A 17,642-nucleotide genomic window follows, 5' to 3' on the forward strand; every position below is an offset into this window, starting at 1 on the left:
ATGCTGTAACCGGTCTGCAAGAAGAGCATATAATAAAGCTCTTTTTCCTAGTCAAAAGAGATGAAGGCAACGCAGGGCAATTTGCAATTGCGAAGCGTTAAACATTTAATCTTATGTTAGAGTGCCAATCAATGGGACACTGATATCACCCTGGGTCAGAGGGCAAGACCAAATTACACAAATTCTCACATCATCGACAGGTTCAGATGCTTCGTGGTTGGACTTTCCCGCGACCATTTCCTCGCGGACATGTGCGCTCTCGCGCGCTCACGGCTCACGGCTCACCAATCCTCGTCCTCGCTGCCCAGGTCTCCTCTTCTGCCAGAATACGGCGTCTCCCATCTGGCATCCGGCTGTAGTCTACCTGTCAGCTCAGTTCGTTGCATCTTCGTCTGCCAGCCAGCTCATGATGCGGACGAACATCATTCCTCGACATGCTGACGGTGTAAAAATGCAAACTTGCAAAAACCTGACCATCGGACGTGACGGAAATAGGTTCGGACGTGTTCACCGCTTAATTCCGGTGAACACCGCCATGTCGAACCAGATGTATTAAAGTGTGATAGATGTATGGAGTAATCAACCAAAAAATGGATTGAATTATGAGTGAAACTGGACGGTGTCTGGGCACTTTCCAGGATGCTGTTTTTGACTATTTCCTCAGTGTACAGGTCGACAACTATCTGTTGTTATTGAGGCTTAAGATGCCATCGCTATTTGCTCATCTCTGTAGACCAGGCCAGCCATGTACAAAGCAATGTTGTTTGATTCTGTCGGGTATCAGATATTAGTAAGTCGCCAACTTGTTTTCTTGTTTCTGTACATTGCAATTAGGTGTATTATGTACAAAATTTCCTCCTCTGCACCAAAAAAATGCCAACAAAGAAAGATTAGTCTAGACAAATAAAATTATTATATTCTGCAGGATGGTTCCAGAACCATATATTTTATATGCTATAATTCAGGCAGAAAAAATGTGAACCATGCATGAGTACACATGATGTGGTTGTGTCACTTTCAGACATTAGTGCTCTATCAAAGTCTAATTAAACTGCATCATACGGATTTGAAGAAAAACAATGTGGACATAATGAAAGTACATAATTATGTTATACTTACCCTAAGATCAGACTCCTTCACAGCTTCCAAAGTCTCAACCATCTGCATTTGTTTGATAACTGTTGCATGCAATACCTGCAGGCACAGACCAAAAAAAGGATCACCTAAGTACATGTTCATTTGAAATATGAGAACAAAGGAAAATAAGTTATCAGCCAAGTCAAGAGCAAATAATAAACAGGTATCTGATGAATAATAGCAAAAACCTACCCTCACTACACACTGGTAGTCTGGAACAATAGCAGGACATAAGATACATACACAAAGGAAAACTCGAGATAATCAGAACATGTGTTTCCAAGAGGTGTTAATAAAATACAAACTTCTGGATTCCCACAACTTTGTCCTAAAGATATATCCAGTAGGACCAGATGAAAGATGACCCAACAAGGACTAAAGCTTACATCAGCATGGTCCCTGCAGTTCGCTTTGTACTATGAGCAGCAATGTTTCAGCTATGTCAAATTTTAGCATCCAAACTGGCAAATTTTTAGTAAATTTGTATAAGCAACTGTCCTATACAAGTTCAATTAACAACGTCCAAAGTTATGCCTGAGACTGAGCAAGATTTTGTTTGTGATAAAAATTGTGCTATAAAGGTATGATGGAGCTATAGAGGTTTACCTTCTTTGTCTTCTCCAGATCAAACTCAATGGACTTTATCCTGTCAAAAGAATCTTGTATGGCCTGATCCTTGTCCTGTGGAAGCTCTGGAGGCTTTTTGCTCAGCTGATTAAACACTGACTCAAGTCGATCAAGACGCTCCAGACAAGGGTTCACACGATCTTCCCTAATTATCTGAAGATCTGCCTGATTACTGGGCACAGTTGCAGTATGTGGACGGACATTTTCCAAGTGTTGTCGCCGGCGAATGAAAAACCGCAAAAGAGAGAGTACTTTAATAAATACAGCAACAACTGTTCTTGATAAATGTTTCAAGACCCCATCATCAGCATTGCCCACAGCCACACCATCGTTCAGGGCACGCCGACCTGCTGGTTTGAACGCACAACTTTAAGCATCAGACAGACTGTTTATCAACTGTGATACAACTGATTTGAAGAAATCATAGTGTATAATAAAGTTTTTATATAGCTTGACCCAATCATGTAGATTTTGAATGGATACCTGGCGCAGGCAAAGCCCCATTTACTAAGGAACGTTGTTCTGTATTGAACTGTCTAGCTTCATTTCCAGCAGGATTGTATCTTTGGTTGGATCTTGCTACTTTATCCGCCATATGAGACGTGCCATCAGAACCACTGTAAGTTGTAGATCCTGATTCCCTCGCCTACAAGGTAAATATTCAGAGATGAACTAACAACAAAGTTATAAAACATGCTAATACAGAGGCATGTGTCGAAAGGAATTTCTTTTGCCAGTCTAAATGTGCAAACTAAAAGCTACATAGTTCGAGGTAAACACAAGAAAACAGCCCGATGTTAAAATAAAGGGTGCAGAACTGAGCAAGACTTTACTTCCTCACGAACTGGCGCCAAACTAGGATATTCAACATCTTCAGGAGCCACAGGGGATCCAAGATCGTCGACATCTGAACCTGATTCAGCATTTGATGTGTCACTAATTCGTTCTGGTAACTGAAAGAAGCAGGAGAACCACATTCAACGTCAAAATTGGAGAACAGAATGGCTTATTGAGCAATATGAGACTTCAAGATCGGTAAACTTGCCTTGAGAGCACGCAATCTTACAGAACCTGTAATTGTTTCTTCTATATCAGATACTTGCCCAATTTCCCTCAATGACTCCATGCTATGTACAAGCTACAATAGAAAATAAGGTCATTAACAGCAGTGATAGATAAGTTAAAACTATTGCTGTACCGTAAGAACTAGCAGACTACGATACAGTAAGAGGGCATCAGATGATTCCTGAATTTACCTTCATGATTGAAGGATCGCTCCAGGGGCCTTTGTTGGACCTCAGGCACCCTCCATGGTTAGGACATGTGCACGATCCACCAAAGTATTCAGGCAATTGGCTGAAGATAAAATTTGTTTAAGCTTTGCATAGAGCTCACCAATAAAACAAATCTTTAAAGAAGCAATGACCAACCTTGCATCAATAGCTTCAAGAAGTCTGCTTTGATATTTTGTTCCTAGAACCTGAAATCAAAGTCTTGGTATCAAGGCACACAAAGATGAAAACATGGATAGTGAACTACAAATGGTTGCAAAATCAGTACATGGATTTTAGATGATGTCTTGGGGTCAAGAAGACCCTTCACAGTGCTCCATATCAGCTTGAAACCAGGTCCAGCATTTACGATAAACATTTGATGCAGTGTCTGCATAATTTTGTGACATGCTTGTAATCAGAATGGTTTCAAACAAGATATATTTAATCATCTCATTATTAAGGCTAACCTCAGGATAATAGTCACCATCTATTTTTTGCATGCAACGCACCAGATCCCTCGCAATCTTGCTAAAATTCTTCCAGCCCTATATCACAGAGAACATAAAAAAAGAAAATAGTGTGATCTTAAAGATGAGTTTTAAACAATTGTACATACAGCACAACGATGCTAAACAAGAAAAGATAATTGACCAGAAATATAATAGATTCAGATATGCCAAACGGAAAAGGAATGAAGTAGCTGAGGTAATGAATTAATGCAGTTCTGTCGGCATCAGCAGTACAAAGGAACTTAACCTGCAGCTCTACTGATGGTTCTTTTTTTGATAGGTGGATTTATACCCCAGGCATTTGAAAATGTCAACCAAATATTAGAAGCAAATCTACTGCAGCTTTTTTCTTCTCAAAAAAGAGTAGGTTTGATACTATAGACATATACGCTATGGAGATTGAAAAACCTACAAAAGTTGGTCATTTTTCAATCCAGGGTCAATTTGCTCAAAAGTCACATCAAATTACAGGGAGGTTTATCACAATTGCTGTATTTGTAAAACAACATGACCAAGGATTGCATGTTTGTCTGAGCAACTATCTTGTCAGAAGTCAGAACTGTAACTGAAGGGGGGAAAAGAACTATTCTGAATCCCCTGATTTCTGAACTAGAGATATATCATGCAAGAATAACAAATAAGTCGAAAAAATAAGATTAAGAAAGTGAATCTACTAGGATTGTATTGCAAAGGAAAGCAGGGAATGCTGTTCTTTTTCAATTTAATTGCATGTGTCTCTTTCAAGAATCATGACAATTAATGAGGTTAACAGAACAGTTTAGGCAACGAACATACCACACCATGGACATCCAATATTGTAGTTGTGGTATCTATGTGCCTTTTGGCAGCAATTGAGCATGCAGGAAATTTCTCACGGAAAGCTCTCTCAAACTCTTGCACATGATACTTAATGTATCGCTCCACTGATGTAATTTGTACAAGCTTGTTGGGTTCTACTTTCCCAAGCAACTCAATGTATACAGGCCTTCCTTCCTTGTCAATCCCATGATAACCATGGGGATAGTATTGCAGGACCTCCTCTAGCTCGTGAAATTCAAAATCCTTCAAGGAGTAGAGTTAGCTGACATTAATATGCATCACATAGTATTGCAGAATCATATGCTGGACAATCTTAGAAAACATACAGCTATGCATCAAAATATCTGCAAAGTTTCATATAATTCTGAGATCAAAATTTCTACAATGAACAGCATCCTACTTCAAAAATTGTGTCTGTCCCAAACTCCTTTCTCCACTGCAGCATGTCTGCCCACATCTGTACTGCCTTCTCAAAGTCGAACTTCCTCGCTTTTAAAAATCTGCACCACAGATTGGTCACACGATCACTACCTGGTATGTCACAACTGAAACCAACATTATGAGCATATTTCCACAGATATCAACCTAAGCATCATATGGTAATCGTCATGCTTGACTGGCAACAAGCTCCTAGCAAATAAAATCTCCCGAAACGAGCTCACCGCCTGCTCTTCCTCAGCGTCCCTGACATCTTCTATCGCTATCCTTGGTACTCTGCAGTCCACTTTCCTCTTCCCCCTCTTCTTCAGCGAGTGTGTCAGCCTTGTCGATGCATGCAACGCTTTCTTCCTCAGTGACCGCATTTTCGTGTGCCTCGGCTCGTCCTCGGAGATCTCGACATCTGCTCTGTCCCTCCTCTCATCATTACTGATTAATATCTCGATGACATCCGCATTCCCCTCTGCAACAGAGCATGGCAAACCCCAGAACATTAGCTGCATTCCATGATGGATTCATTAAAACTACATGCGTATAGCAACGAGCACTTGGCCATTCGCCCGTACCTGACATTCTCTACAAAAGCAGCTCAAACGGTCAGACCCTCCCTCTTCGTATTACTCTGCCCGATCACTGATTCCGTGTATACAGAAGATACAGTGGCACGAACCCCCACACTGCCATAAACAGTACAGATATACAGGTTAGAATTCACAGAGGTGTCTTCGCAGTGCGTTTCTCAGGTACAAAGCCAGCGGCGGACTAAACGAGGGCTGTGCGGATTCAGTGGAACACGCAAATAAAATTGGAAAATATAAAGCGAACCACCTATACATCAGTACGAACTCCACCGCGCTGCAAACAAGCAGCCAACTGGATGGATTGGGGGCAACGACGAATATTCGACTTCCAGAGCTCAGAACGAACAAAAAGGGCGAGAGATTCTGCGGAGAAAACGAGCGATCGGGGTGCCTAGGATCACTCAGGTTCACATGGATCGGATCTCCAGTCCACGCCGGTGGCGTCCCGGGGGGCCGGGGACGACGCCGACGCCGGCGGGGGGGAGGAAGAGAGGCGCAGGGGCGGTCCACGGAGGGGGTACCTGGATCTGGATCGCGGCGTCGGATGGCGGTGGCGCGCCTAAAAAGCTCGCGTCCGCGGCCGCGGCGAGGTCGAGCCGCTGCCCTGGGATCACGGCGAGAGGAGGCAGGGGCAGCAGCACGAACGAAGCGTTTGGTGTGATCGGAGCGGGGCCTCCGCTTGCCTCCCTTCCCTCGGCGCCCCTGTCTCCTGACGCTTACGCTTCCGTTGCTTCGTTTCCGCCTACTCCTCCCTCCCTATTACTTCCTGCCTTGCCGCTAGTGCTCGGGTACTGGGCGGCGGCGTTCTTTTTCCCAGTTCTTGTTGCTCCGGGGCCAGGAGTCAGCGGCGCTGCCGTGGTGTCGTCGTGTACGCCAGAGGGGGGGCGCGCGCGCGTCGCGATTGACTCGCTCCCTCCGCTCGGCGCGCCCGCGCCCGCGTTGCGTGACTGCTTTCGCAGCCAGCGGGCGCCGACGCTCACGTGCAGGGTCACCGCGGGCGCTGAGCGTGGGCCCCACGTGTCGGTTGAGGAGACTGGCACCCACTCTTAACGATGTCAGAAATGCTAATGTTTTTCATTTAGCATATACTCCTTGATTAGGAGTATTAATCAGGTGAGAATTTTGCTCTATGCGCGGAAGATAGTATAATCAGTTCAGGATGTGTTTGGTTGGCTGTGGTTTTTGAAAAAGCTGCTATAAGATGTGGGCTGTAGAAAAGCTGCTGTGAAAAAGCTGTTGTGGAAAAAGCACAACACCGTTTGATTAGAGCAGCTGTGAGCTGTGGGAATGGGTGAAATACCTGTAATACCCCTAAAAATTTATGAGACTGTATATAAACCGAAATACTCGTACAAACATAATATGTTCACTATTTCGCATGTGAATGTATCTTTTGGAAAAAATATTAAATTTTCTAAGTTTTTTATCCATATAGGCGGCGTCAGGGCAGTAGCCGGGCCGGGCGGCATCGGACAGCGCTGGGCGGCGCGGCGTCGGGGCGGGCGGCGTCGGGGCGGGTGGTGTCGGGGCGGCAGCCGGGCCGAGCGGCGTCGGGCGGTGTCGGGCGGGGAGCGGGGGACGGCAGGCGGGGCGAGATGGGGACACTAGAGTGGATGGGGACGGGAGGTAGATAGAACAGACCGTTTTTTCATAATTAGTGGCAGTTGAGTAATTTTTACATAAAAGCCACTGAAAGTAAGGGGATGTACTTTTGCATTTGTACTAAGGTGAAAGCTACTTTTGAGAAAAACATCTGGACCGTTTAAATTTTTTAGTTGGCTTATAACTTTTGCAAAAACAAAAGCAGGTGCAAATCCCAGGTAAAGGGACACTCAATTACCGCTGCCTTGATATTCGCCCAGGGACAGGCCTCCTTTATACATTGGGACAGGCCTCCTTTATACATTGGTTTACTTAAACCTTATTCTAGCCTAACTACTTTTAAATCTTTGTTTGGATGGCCTACCAAATTTGTGTATAAGTAAATTCAGTTTCCCCGTGCAACCTACGCTCTGACTTTCAACAAAATCGGGCCACGAAGTACTCGATAGAGAGTGGCACAATGAAGAATGCAGGGGGCGGAGCTACGTGCAACCGTCTGCATCAGCTGACATCGACGGCTCGACTGTAAGTTCTGCTCATATATTTATTACGTGATCTAACATACAGTACACAGGGCCTATTTAGTTCTCGTAGATGTAAACGAAAAAAACTTTTTGCAAAGAAATCTTACTAATTTGAAGTACTAAATGAACTCTATTTACAAAACTTTTTGCACAGATGGGTTGTAAATCGCGAGACGAATCTAATGATGCTAATTAATCCATGATTAAGCAATAATTAGCGGATGGTTACCGTAGCATCACTGTTGTAAATATGGATTAAGTAGGCTCATTAGATTCGTCTCGTGATTTACAGCCCATCCATGCAAAAAGTTTTATAAATAGACTTCATTTAGTACTTCAAATTAGTAAGATTTCTTCAAAAATTTTGCGTTTACGGCTTTTTTCGTCTACAGGTTACGAACTAAACACGCCCAAATGCGATTGATATCGGCAAAACAGCAGCTAGACGCGTCACTATCTAATCTGCCATTCATGTAAATTGCCCACCACAGCCTATAGAATAAACACATTTTATTTATTGCTCTACGGTGCAGTCTAATCTAGCAACATTTTATTTTTATTTTTCCATCATCATCTTCTCGATTCTCACCTTGCGTTGCGCAGAAGGAACCTGCACGGTGACTAGCCGACAATGGCACCGTGGCAACCGGCAAGTCCTCCACTGAATCTTGTTCTTGTTCTTTCTATCTACACTACAGTGGAGAGGTACTTTCGGCAAACTTTTTTCGATATATAGATATACGCTATGTTTAGATATGTATTAAAACTTATATATTTAAATTTACAAGGTAGCATACAATTTAGGCCGGAAAGAATATAAAGACAATACATCGTAATTGAATTGGTGAAGCCGATCCTACGCTGACATTCTATACTGAGATTGGCTTTGCCATTGGAAGAATGTTACTCTGCAGCTGCCGCATGCATCACCGGTTACGTAAGTCACTTGCAACATACTAACAAACAGCTTAAAACCTGCTTTCCCCCAAAAAAATACCCACTAAAACCTGCGTGTTTTTTAGGGGGGACTAAAACCTGGGTGGTAAAAGGCACTTTATCATGGCCAATGCAAACAAACAAGTTAAGCCCAAAATGGCCCATCTGAGAATTGCAGCCCAGGTTAAAATTGACGGCCCGTGCAAACTACTGGCGGATCCGTAAAATCAGCCCAGTTAAAGCTCGCGAACCAGTGCAGGTAGCGCGACGTGTCGTGGGACTTCGAGTTGGATGCTCTACTGCCTCGTGCTCGGCGTCGGCGCTGCTCACGCAGACGAGCGCCTCCTCGTCGGCTTCGCCGCCGGCCCCTCCGGTGCTGTGCCAGGTGCGTACGGATCGATTTCTCCTTAGTCTCTTCACGACTTTCGATTTGGGATTGTCGGTTGCCCTCTCTCTCCCTGCCCTACTGCGGTCGCAAATTGTTGGGTTTTGCTTCACCGTCGGGAACCTCGCGCCGGCAAAAGGGACACAGCAAGCCAGGGCTAACCAGACCGGAGGCCTCGAGGCAGCGCCGCCCTCCTTTTCCTGGCCCTCTACTGGTAACGGGGCTAGCGTAGGGTGGAGATCCAGTCGGTGCTGGTCTCTGTTGTTAATGGCTGGAGAGGGAGGTGCCTAGATCTGGTGCTGATTTCTGGATCTGGAACGTTGCTGTTGTTGTCCTGCTAACTCAATCCAATAGACCGTCCCTGTTAGGTTTTCGTATTTAGGGCGTAACTTGTAACCGTGTAATTATTTGCAAAAATCCTGTAGGTTGAACTGAACCCCATGCCGTTAAGGCTTCCCCTGCAGCCTGGTTCCCATCCTGACTCCGAGGATGGTTTTGGCGAGCAAACATCTTGTGCAATTAGTTAATTTTGTATGCAGACTATTTCAGCTGATATACGTGTAATTTCTATGTAGCCAATATCTTCATGGTGTCATGCCCTCTAAGTCGTGAACATGAATCTTGAAAGCCTGGCTAAGAAGAGTTTGCTTTGTTGGGTCGGATTGGCTGTAGGTTGCTGCTATTTCATTATAAAACTTGTCTCTGTAAATAGAAGCCATGATGTCTTGTGTTTTTCTGTTTAACTTTGGTGCTGCGCATTTACTATGTGTGCATGTCTATGTGGAGATACTGAGCATGGATGATGATGTTCTTTTGCTTCAGGTTATTGACAAAGTTTGTCCTGAATTGCCTATCATGGTGAAAGGCTGGGTATTCTCTACTCTGTTAGTGGTGTTTCTAGTGTTTGCTGCACCATGCGGGGCATTCTACTTGCCAGGTAGTTACATGCACACATATCGGCAAAGCGAGGAAATTGGGGCGAAGGTGAACTCCCTCACTTCCATTGAGACAGAACTGCCCTTCAGCTACTACAGCCTCCCATATTGTCGTCCTAAAGATGGCATTAAGAAGAGTGCTGAAAACTTGGGGGAGCTTCTGATGGGTGATCAAATTGATAATTCCCCATACCGTTTCCGTGTAAATATCAATGAATCTCTGTATCTGTGTACCACAAACCCACTTGATGAGGCTGATGTGAAGCTCCTCAAGCAGCGAAGCCGTGATCTGTACCAGGTGAACATGATTCTTGACAATCTTCCTGTGAGGAGGTTCACTGAGCAGAATGGAATGACCATTCAATGGACGGGATATCCAGTTGGTTATATTCCAGAAGGCACCAATGATGTCTATATCATCAATCACCTGAAATTTAAGGTCTTGGTCCATAAGTATGAAGGAGGCAAAGTAAAGGTAGTTGGGACTGGGGAAGGAATGGAAGTGATCTCAGAGATGGACAGTGATGCCAACTCTGGCTTTGAGATTGTGGGATTTGAGGTGGTTCCATGCAGTGTGAAGCGTGATCCTGAAGCCATGTCGAAGCTTAAGATGTATGATAAAGTCGATCCTGTGAACTGCCCTGTGGAGTTGGAGAAATCTCAATTGATCAAGGAGAAAGAGCAGATTACTTTTACATATGAGGTTGAATTTGTAAACAGTGATATCAGATGGCCATCACGGTGGGATGCCTACCTGAAGATGGAGGGTTCGAAGATTCACTGGTTCTCAATCATGAACTCATTGATGGTAATTCTGTTCTTGGCTGGCATTGTATTTGTTATATTCTTGCGGACGGTGAGGAGGGACCTGACTAGGTATGAAGAGTTGGATAAAGAGGCCCAAGCTCAGATGAATGAGGAGCTCTCTGGTTGGAAGCTTGTCGTTGGAGATGTCTTCAGAGAGCCAATCTCATCAAAGCTGCTCTGTGTCATGATCGGAGATGGGGTTCAGATTCTGGGCATGGCAATTGTCACCATTTTCTTTGCTGCGTTTGGCTTCATGTCTCCTGCATCAAGAGGAATGCTGTTGACAGGGATGATAGTCCTTTATATGTTACTTGGAATTGTGGCTGGATATGCTGCCGTCAGGCTTTGGAGGACTTTAAAAGGAACATCTGAGGGATGGAGGTCTGTTTCCTGGTCAACCGCTTGTTTCTTCCCCGGCATTGTCTTCATTGTCCTCACCGTGTTAAACTTCATGCTGTGGACAAGAAATAGTACTGGAGCCCTTCCCATCTCACTTTTCTTTGGTCTTTTGTCCTTATGGTTCTGTGTCTCCGTGCCACTTACCCTTTTAGGTGGTTTCTTTGGCACAAGGGCTGAGCCAATAGAATTCCCTGTTCGAACAAATCAGATACCAAGAGAAATCCCTGCAAAGAAGTACTCATGGCTCTTCATACTTGGTGCTGGAACTCTACCATTTGGAACACTCTTCATAGAGCTGTTCTTCATTCTTTCTAGTATTTGGCTAGGAAGGTTCTATTATGTGTTCGGATTCCTCCTTGTTGTGCTCCTTTTGCTGGTTGTGGTCTGTGCTGAGGTATCAGTTGTTCTTACCTACATGCATCTCTGTGCGGAGGATTGGAGGTGGTGGTGGAAAGCTTTCTTTGCCTCCGGAACAGTGGCCCTTTATGTTTTCCTTTACTCTATCAACTACTTGGTGTTTGATCTCAGAAGCTTGAGTGGGCCAGTTTCTGCTATGCTCTACATTGGATACTCTTTCATCGTCTCTTTTGCCATTATGCTAGCTACTGGTACCGTTGGGTTCCTAACATCGTTCTCTTTTGTCCACTACCTTTTCTCATCAGTCAAAATTGATTGAAGACCTTATATTGTGGAATCTCCAAGGATGTCTCTACTCAAAATGACCTGCAAGCTCAAATGGTTTGATCATTTCATCTTGAGGCCTTTTGCAGACTTGTGCTGTTTGTAATGTAGCTTATCACTGAGACTATTGTACCTGTTATGAACAGTATATTTCAGCATATACGCTTTTAAGCTTGTTGCTCCCTTATTTGCTAGTACCTCCATTCTCATATGTTTGACGTTGGTTAGTTCAGAATTAAACTAATGGCAAACATTCAAGAATGAAGGGCAAATGCTCTCGAAAAAGGTCCTGACTGTACCAATACCATTGGTGGCTTGTCAAGTGGTTGCTCTGCAAGGTAGGTTTGCAACTGGGAAACTATTTTCCTGTGTTTCCCGTGCACACCAATTTCATAGAGCACTATATGTTTGATAATTAAGCATGCCTTTTTTTACTTGATCCTTTATGAATGAAAGCGATATTATTTTTTTTTAAAAAATAGGTGTAGACTATTATTTCAAGTTGCGCAGTTTTATCTTTCATTAGATTTGTTTCTATCAGGTTACTTTCCCTTAGTTATGTTGATTCTGAAATCAGTGACACGCATCATTATGATATTTTTGGAATGCACTTTAATTTACTCTGTGTGTTTTCAAATATCAAATGAAAATTTCCAGGTTCTATTCTCACATTTCTCTTGTTTAACTGTATAAATGCTTATAAGTTACTCAAAGTGATGTGACATATATGTGTGTGTTGGTACAGTAATGGAATGATCTGCAGATGTTACCACATTTTGCTTGGTAGATGATACTAGAATATCTCATTTCAACCTTTGCTACTTAGCTGTGAAACTGAAACTTCTCAACTCTCGGCATGCCAAGCCGAGCACCCATGTTTTGTTAGGCGAACATGTTACAATGTGAGGTCCTTGGTGCTACTTGAGCCCATTTTCATGGGTTGCCAGTCAAATTTATAAGTTAGGCGACTTAAGCCCTCTTTCTTTATCATGCACTTCTGACAAGTGTCTTGGACGGCAGCTGAAATGTCATTTTGAAGGTTGCTTTATTCAGTGATTAGTTATGTTTTCTTTGTTTCTGGAAGGAAGTCCCATTCTCGGCTGCTGCTTTTCTTATTGCTCAATAATTCTTCACTTGGCGTTGTGCTGTTCTTCTCACCCTCAACTCATAACAACCAGACAGGCAAGATGTACCGGAAACCTAATGCTGAAGTTGACTGCCGTGATTCCGTCTTCTACCGTTCTACGATCTACATGCCAACCCCTTCTGCTGCGTGGAAATATTTTACGTGGCAGTTCAGAGGGGCATGTGCCTGCAATGCATCTTTGCTTTCGACGCACAGGTCCTCTTGATTTCTTCCCTTGGCAGACGTGACCTGGCTGTTCATGTGAAAGGTGCTCGCAGGCAGTTGTGTCCTCTCGAAGGAACGTGCCCCTTTCCGTGCTCATGCAAGTCGCCATGGTTCCCTTGTTTATTCCCAACTTTTCCCCTCCCGGATCGTTCGCCGGTTCACGTCGCGGGTGCTCCGACCGATCCCCACTCCACCGACCCCTTTTTCCACCAAACGTGGTTTCCTTGCTAAGAAACGCGGGGGGATCTATCTAATGAGCGGCAGGCATGGAGGGAGGGTGTGCGTGTGATCGTGATCGAGAAGCCTTTTTGCTGGCCCCGGAAAGGGAGTGGTGGCCAAGCAAGGCATCCGCGGTCGCGGTCACGGCGGCAGGTTGGGGATCCATCGCCATTGCCGCCTGGCCGGACCGGGGAAAGGACGCGCCTGCTACCTCTGAAGTTCATCGGATCTCCATTGGCGGGGTTGTGTTTGGGTTTGGTGTCCGGTTGTCTCCTTGTTTCGAAGTCAATTCGTGCATGATTGGAATGGAGTGGAGCAGCATCTGCGGGGGCACGATGCGCCCATGCATGGTGTGTGCGATGGGGGCAGGGGACTGACTATGGGGCTCATGTCGTCTACGCTGACAGCCTCGAATGTGGCTGCGCAAAAGCATTGTCGATCTCCATGGTCCATTTGAGCCGTCGATTAACCAGCTAATTTTGGCCTGGTTTGAGCCGTCGATGCTGCTGCCAAAGTGCCAACAGGTAGGCAGGCGCCACGATTTCAACGCACTGTATGCTCCTATATCAATAGGTAGGCTACCAGCTGCTCCGACGAAAATAGGATGAACCTCGTCTCAAAGAAAAGAGGAAAATGACGGACGGTCCGGTCCTGGATGGCCCACATGGCATTGTCCCAGTGTTAGGCTCCCTACCAACCTGCTGCCGAACCAGCCCAGGTCAAACAACGATCAAATAGTCCGCTAAAAAATTCGCCCTACACGTGGTGAGCGAGTCGCGGAGGCCCAGTAGGAAGCACGGATCCCCACAACGTGGACCAGCGCCGAAACCCTCCACTCACACACCGACGAAATGGCCCACGACCTAACAGGCAAAAAGAAGTCTAAGCTGCACGCAACGAAGGGGGAAGAAGAGGGCGGGTATAAAATTTGGCGGGTTCGTGCCGCGTCTCCCCCCGCTCCTCGATTCCGCCGGCGAAGCGTTTACTTCTTCTTCTTCCTCCTCCGCGATCTCGAGGAGAGCGCGAGCGGGGAGGGGGGCGCGCCCATGTTTTGACCTCGCCTGCGTCGTCCCGGCCGCGATCCAGATCTGGGGTGAGCTCCCTTCCCTCGCCTGATCTCCGCGCCTTCCTTCGTGCTTGCCCCGCATCTCCTCGCGCCTCGGCCCAGATCCAGGCGTCTCGTTCGCTAGGACCTGTATTCATTTCATCGGTCGTTGGTAAGGGAACACTAGTTCGCTTAGATGCAGGCTCGTTTTGTTTCCCGCAGAATCGTTTCTTTGTTATGACTCTTGCGCCCTGCAATACGAGTACTTGATTCTGGGATGGATGCTCCAATGTCCGATCCGCGCGGTTTTGCTGCGGATTCGTTTGCTGCGTTTAGATCCCTTACATTTGAATTGACCGCTGTCTCCACCATTATCCATGCGGTGGACTGTTGATACCAGTTTATTTCCAGAAGTTTATGGGGTTTCAACTGAACCCCGTGTCACATGTTAATTCCATCCTTGAGTTTTATCTTTCTTATGCTGTATGTTGATATCTCCACGGCGAAAAGGGGCACTGAAGGGAAAAAAATATGGCCATTCTTAGGAATTGAATTGATTTGTTATTTTATACACTCGCTTGCAGGCCGTGAGGTTCTTGATTGACCGATCTCAAGAATTATCGCTGCGATGGTAGCCAGGATGCCGTCGTCCAGATGGATCTCGGCCTCCCTGCTCGTCCTGCTCCTGAGCCTGCACCCGGCTGTCCACGCCTTCTACCTCCCCGGCACCTTCATGCACACCTACTCCCCCGGAGAGGCGATCTCGGCCAAGGTCAACTCGCTCACCTCCATCGAGACTGAGCTGCCCTTCAGCTACTACAGCCTGCCATACTGCAAGCCTCCGGAAGGCGTCAAGAAGAGTGCTGAGAACCTTGGTGAGATCCTCATGGGTGACCAGATCGACAACTCGCCATACCGCTTCCGCGTCAATGTCAATGAATCTGTATACCTCTGCACCACGGACCCGCTCACCAAGGAGCAGGCTGAGCTGCTCAAGAAGAGGGCACGGAATCTGTACCAGGTCAACATGATCCTGGACAATTTACCAGTCATGAGGTTCACCGAGCAGAACGGAGTGACAATCCAGTGGACTGGGTTCCCAGTTGGTTACAACCCGACAGGGAGCAATGAGGATTATATCATTAACCACCTCAAGTTCAGAGTCCTGGTCCATCAATACCAGGCGCAGGGTGATGTGGTGGTCACAAGTGAGGATGGTGTTGCAATGGTTGAGTCTGACCGCAAGAGCGGGTTCCAGATTGTTGGATTTGAGGTCGTGCCTTGCAGTGTGAGGCGTGATCCTGAGGCCATGTCTAAGCTCAAGATGTACGACAAGGTTGACTCTGTGAATTGCCCATTGGAGCTTGAGAAATCTCAGGCGATCCATGAGAATGATCGGATTACATTTACCTATGAGGTTGAGTATGTCAAGAGCAACATCAAGTGGCCATCAAGGTGGGATGCTTACCTGAAGATGGATGGTGCCAAGGTGCACTGGTTCTCGATCATGAACTCAATGATGGTCGTCTTCTTCCTGGCTGGCATTGTGTTTGTCATATTCTTGAGGACTGTCCGCAGAGATCTGACAAGGTATGAGGAGATGGACAAGGAAGCACAAGCTCAGATGAATGAGGAGCTCTCAGGATGGAAACTTGTTGTCGGTGACGTCTTCAGAGAGCCCTGCTGCTCAAAGCTGTTGTGTGTTATGGTTGCTGATGGTATCCAGATCACCGGTATGGCAGTTGTTACAATTGTGTTTGCTGCTCTGGGATTCCTCTCACCTGCTTCCAGGGGAATGCTCCTGACTGGAATGATCATTCTCTACCTCTTCCTTGGTATCATTGCTGGATATGTTGGTGTCCGTGTTTGGAGGACTATCAAAGGAACCTCAGAAGGGTGGAAATCTGTTGCCTGGCTGACTTCCTGCTTCTTCCCTGGCATTGTTTTCATCATCCTCACTGTGCTGAACTCCATTCTGTGGGGCAAGAAGAGCACTGGCGCTCTACCCATCTCATTGTTCTTCACCCTCCTGGCCCTGTGGTTCTGCATCTCTGTGCCACTCACACTTATTGGAGGCTTGCTAGGCACACGTGCAGCAAGCATTGATTACCCTGTCCGCACCAACCAGATTCCACGGGAGATCCCTGAGCGCAAGTTCCCCTCATGGCTGCTTGTGCTCGGTGCAGGAACTTTACCCTTCGGTACTCTTTTCATTGAGCTCTTCTTCATCCTCTCCAGCATTTGGTTGGGAAGATTCTACTATGTCTTTGGCTTCCTGTTCATTGTCCTCTTCCTGCTGGTCATAGTCTGTGGTGAGGTTTCTCTTGTCCTAACCTACATGCACCTATGCGTTGAGGACTGGAAATGGTGGTGGAAGGCCTTCTTTGCTTCAGGTTCTGTAGCATTCTACGTTTTCCTCTACTCGATCAACTACTTGGTGTTCGACCTCAGGAGCCTGAGTGGACCAGTCTCTGCAACACTCTACCTTGGCTACTCCCTGATCATGGCTCTTGCAATCATGCTCTCCACTGGTGCCATTGGCTTCCTGCTCTCATTCTACTTTGTCCACTACCTCTTCTCATCTGTTAAGATTGACTAGAGGTGCGCCTGCTCCCTCCTGCTGCAATAGAGTCACCTGGTCATGGTGACAGTTACCCCTTAGAAACACTACACAATAATATCAAACGGAAAAAAATTGGATACATGGCAACGCCCATGGCTTTTGGCCCTGATTAATTCAATCATTTAGGATAGCACAGTTACTCGAGTTGAAGCTTATTTCTTAGACATGTTTGTAAGGTTTCAGCTATGTTTTATCACCTTTTGTAATACTATTCAGTTTTGCTTGCTCTGGGCATTTGTGAGCAGCCTTTGGTGTTGGAACACTCGGGATCTATTCAATATGAAACAAGCTTATTCGTTTACAATTTGTTCAGATTCTGAGAAGGCTATGCTGCAAGTCTATAATGTACTTTGATTCCGAGTAGTTGTGAAGCCTGTAGCCTGTTGATGGTAGAACTGATACTGCTTTGTTTCAAAAAAATTTTGTTAATTCTACTGAATATTGAGTCAAGATTATATATGCTACTGGAATTTGACATTACTCTGCTGCACAATGCTGAGTCGTTCAGCGGTTCCTTGTTGCTACAAATGTTCCCAAGCGGCTATTTACTCGATATGCATGCTGGTACTAAACTTGTATAACCAGGCCATTAGTTGACCTGTACTGTTGTCTGCTGAATTCCATTGGCAGTTGCAGAACTTCATCTCTGTTGTGATCAAGGACTGAATTTTTGGAGAACCATTCACATGCTGCTCATCATGTCGAGCAATGGATGTTTGGTAATAGTGACCTCGATCCGTGCTCAGTCGT

At 45.7% G+C, this 17,642-nt stretch overlaps 3 protein-coding genes across 5 annotated transcripts; 2 read left to right on the forward strand and 1 right to left on the reverse strand.

The window, feature by feature from the left end:
• Positions 1 to 61: 61 nt before the first annotated feature.
• Positions 62 to 6,250, reverse strand: LOC112888827 (phosphatidylinositol/phosphatidylcholine transfer protein SFH9-like). Of its 3 annotated transcripts, none has more exons than XM_025955188.1 (15): positions 5,907 to 6,250; positions 5,371 to 5,481; positions 5,029 to 5,267; positions 4,767 to 4,866; positions 4,343 to 4,609; positions 3,506 to 3,583; positions 3,325 to 3,426; positions 3,195 to 3,244; positions 3,021 to 3,120; positions 2,810 to 2,902; positions 2,598 to 2,717; positions 2,248 to 2,410; positions 1,744 to 2,114; positions 1,120 to 1,194; positions 62 to 860 (listed from the first exon to the last, which is right to left on the reverse strand). In XM_025955188.1, exons 3-15 carry the CDS (start codon positions 5,055 to 5,057, stop codon positions 840 to 842), a joined length of 1,569 nt encoding a protein of 522 aa, XP_025810973.1. In that variant the 5' UTR covers positions 5,058 to 5,267; positions 5,371 to 5,481; positions 5,907 to 6,250; the 3' UTR covers positions 62 to 839. The 3 variants fall into 3 exon arrangements, with proteins under 3 accessions (XP_025810973.1, XP_025810963.1, XP_025810956.1); XM_025955178.1 differs by having other exon boundaries at positions 1,744 to 2,111; positions 4,952 to 5,267; XM_025955171.1 differs by having other exon boundaries at positions 4,952 to 5,267; positions 5,907 to 6,249.
• A 2,456-nt stretch (positions 6,251 to 8,706) lies between these two features.
• Positions 8,707 to 11,848, forward strand: LOC112888819 (transmembrane 9 superfamily member 12-like). The gene is made up of 2 exons (XM_025955160.1): positions 8,707 to 8,832; positions 9,655 to 11,848. The coding sequence occupies exon 2, from the start codon at positions 9,688 to 9,690 to the stop codon at positions 11,647 to 11,649; it is 1,962 nt and encodes a 653-aa protein (XP_025810945.1). The 5' UTR covers positions 8,707 to 8,832; positions 9,655 to 9,687; the 3' UTR covers positions 11,650 to 11,848.
• Positions 11,849 to 14,097: 2,249 nt separating this feature from the next.
• Positions 14,098 to 17,349, forward strand: LOC112891273 (transmembrane 9 superfamily member 12-like). Its single transcript, XM_025958170.1, has 2 exons — positions 14,098 to 14,317; positions 14,854 to 17,349. The coding sequence occupies exon 2, from the start codon at positions 14,898 to 14,900 to the stop codon at positions 16,866 to 16,868; it is 1,971 nt and encodes a 656-aa protein (XP_025813955.1). The 5' UTR covers positions 14,098 to 14,317; positions 14,854 to 14,897; the 3' UTR covers positions 16,869 to 17,349.
• Positions 17,350 to 17,642: the final 293 nt, after the last annotated feature.

This window comes from Panicum hallii, chromosome 1 (genome assembly GCF_002211085.1).
Source record: "Panicum hallii strain FIL2 chromosome 1, PHallii_v3.1, whole genome shotgun sequence".
Classification (NCBI taxonomy): Eukaryota; Viridiplantae; Streptophyta; class Magnoliopsida; order Poales; family Poaceae; genus Panicum; species Panicum hallii.

What these genes read in the sequence shown, in the direction of transcription:
- LOC112888827 (XM_025955171.1), bottom strand. An exon ending in TGGGGCTTTGCCTGCGCCAG is followed by an intron (nt 2,115 to 2,247) that starts GTATCCATTCAA and finishes CGTTCAAACCAG; the next exon opens with CAGGTCGGCGTGCCCTGAAC. An exon ending in TGAAGGAGTCTGATCTTAGG is followed by an intron (nt 861 to 1,119) that starts GTAAGTATAACA and finishes TTTTTGGTGCAG; the next exon opens with AGGAGGAAATTTTGTACATA.
- LOC112888819 (XM_025955160.1), top strand. Translation starts at nt 9,688, where the DNA reads ATGGTGAAAGGCTGGGTATTCTCTACTCTGTTAGTGGTGTTTCTAGTG.
- LOC112891273 (XM_025958170.1), top strand. Translation starts at nt 14,898, where the DNA reads ATGGTAGCCAGGATGCCGTCGTCCAGATGGATCTCGGCCTCCCTGCTC.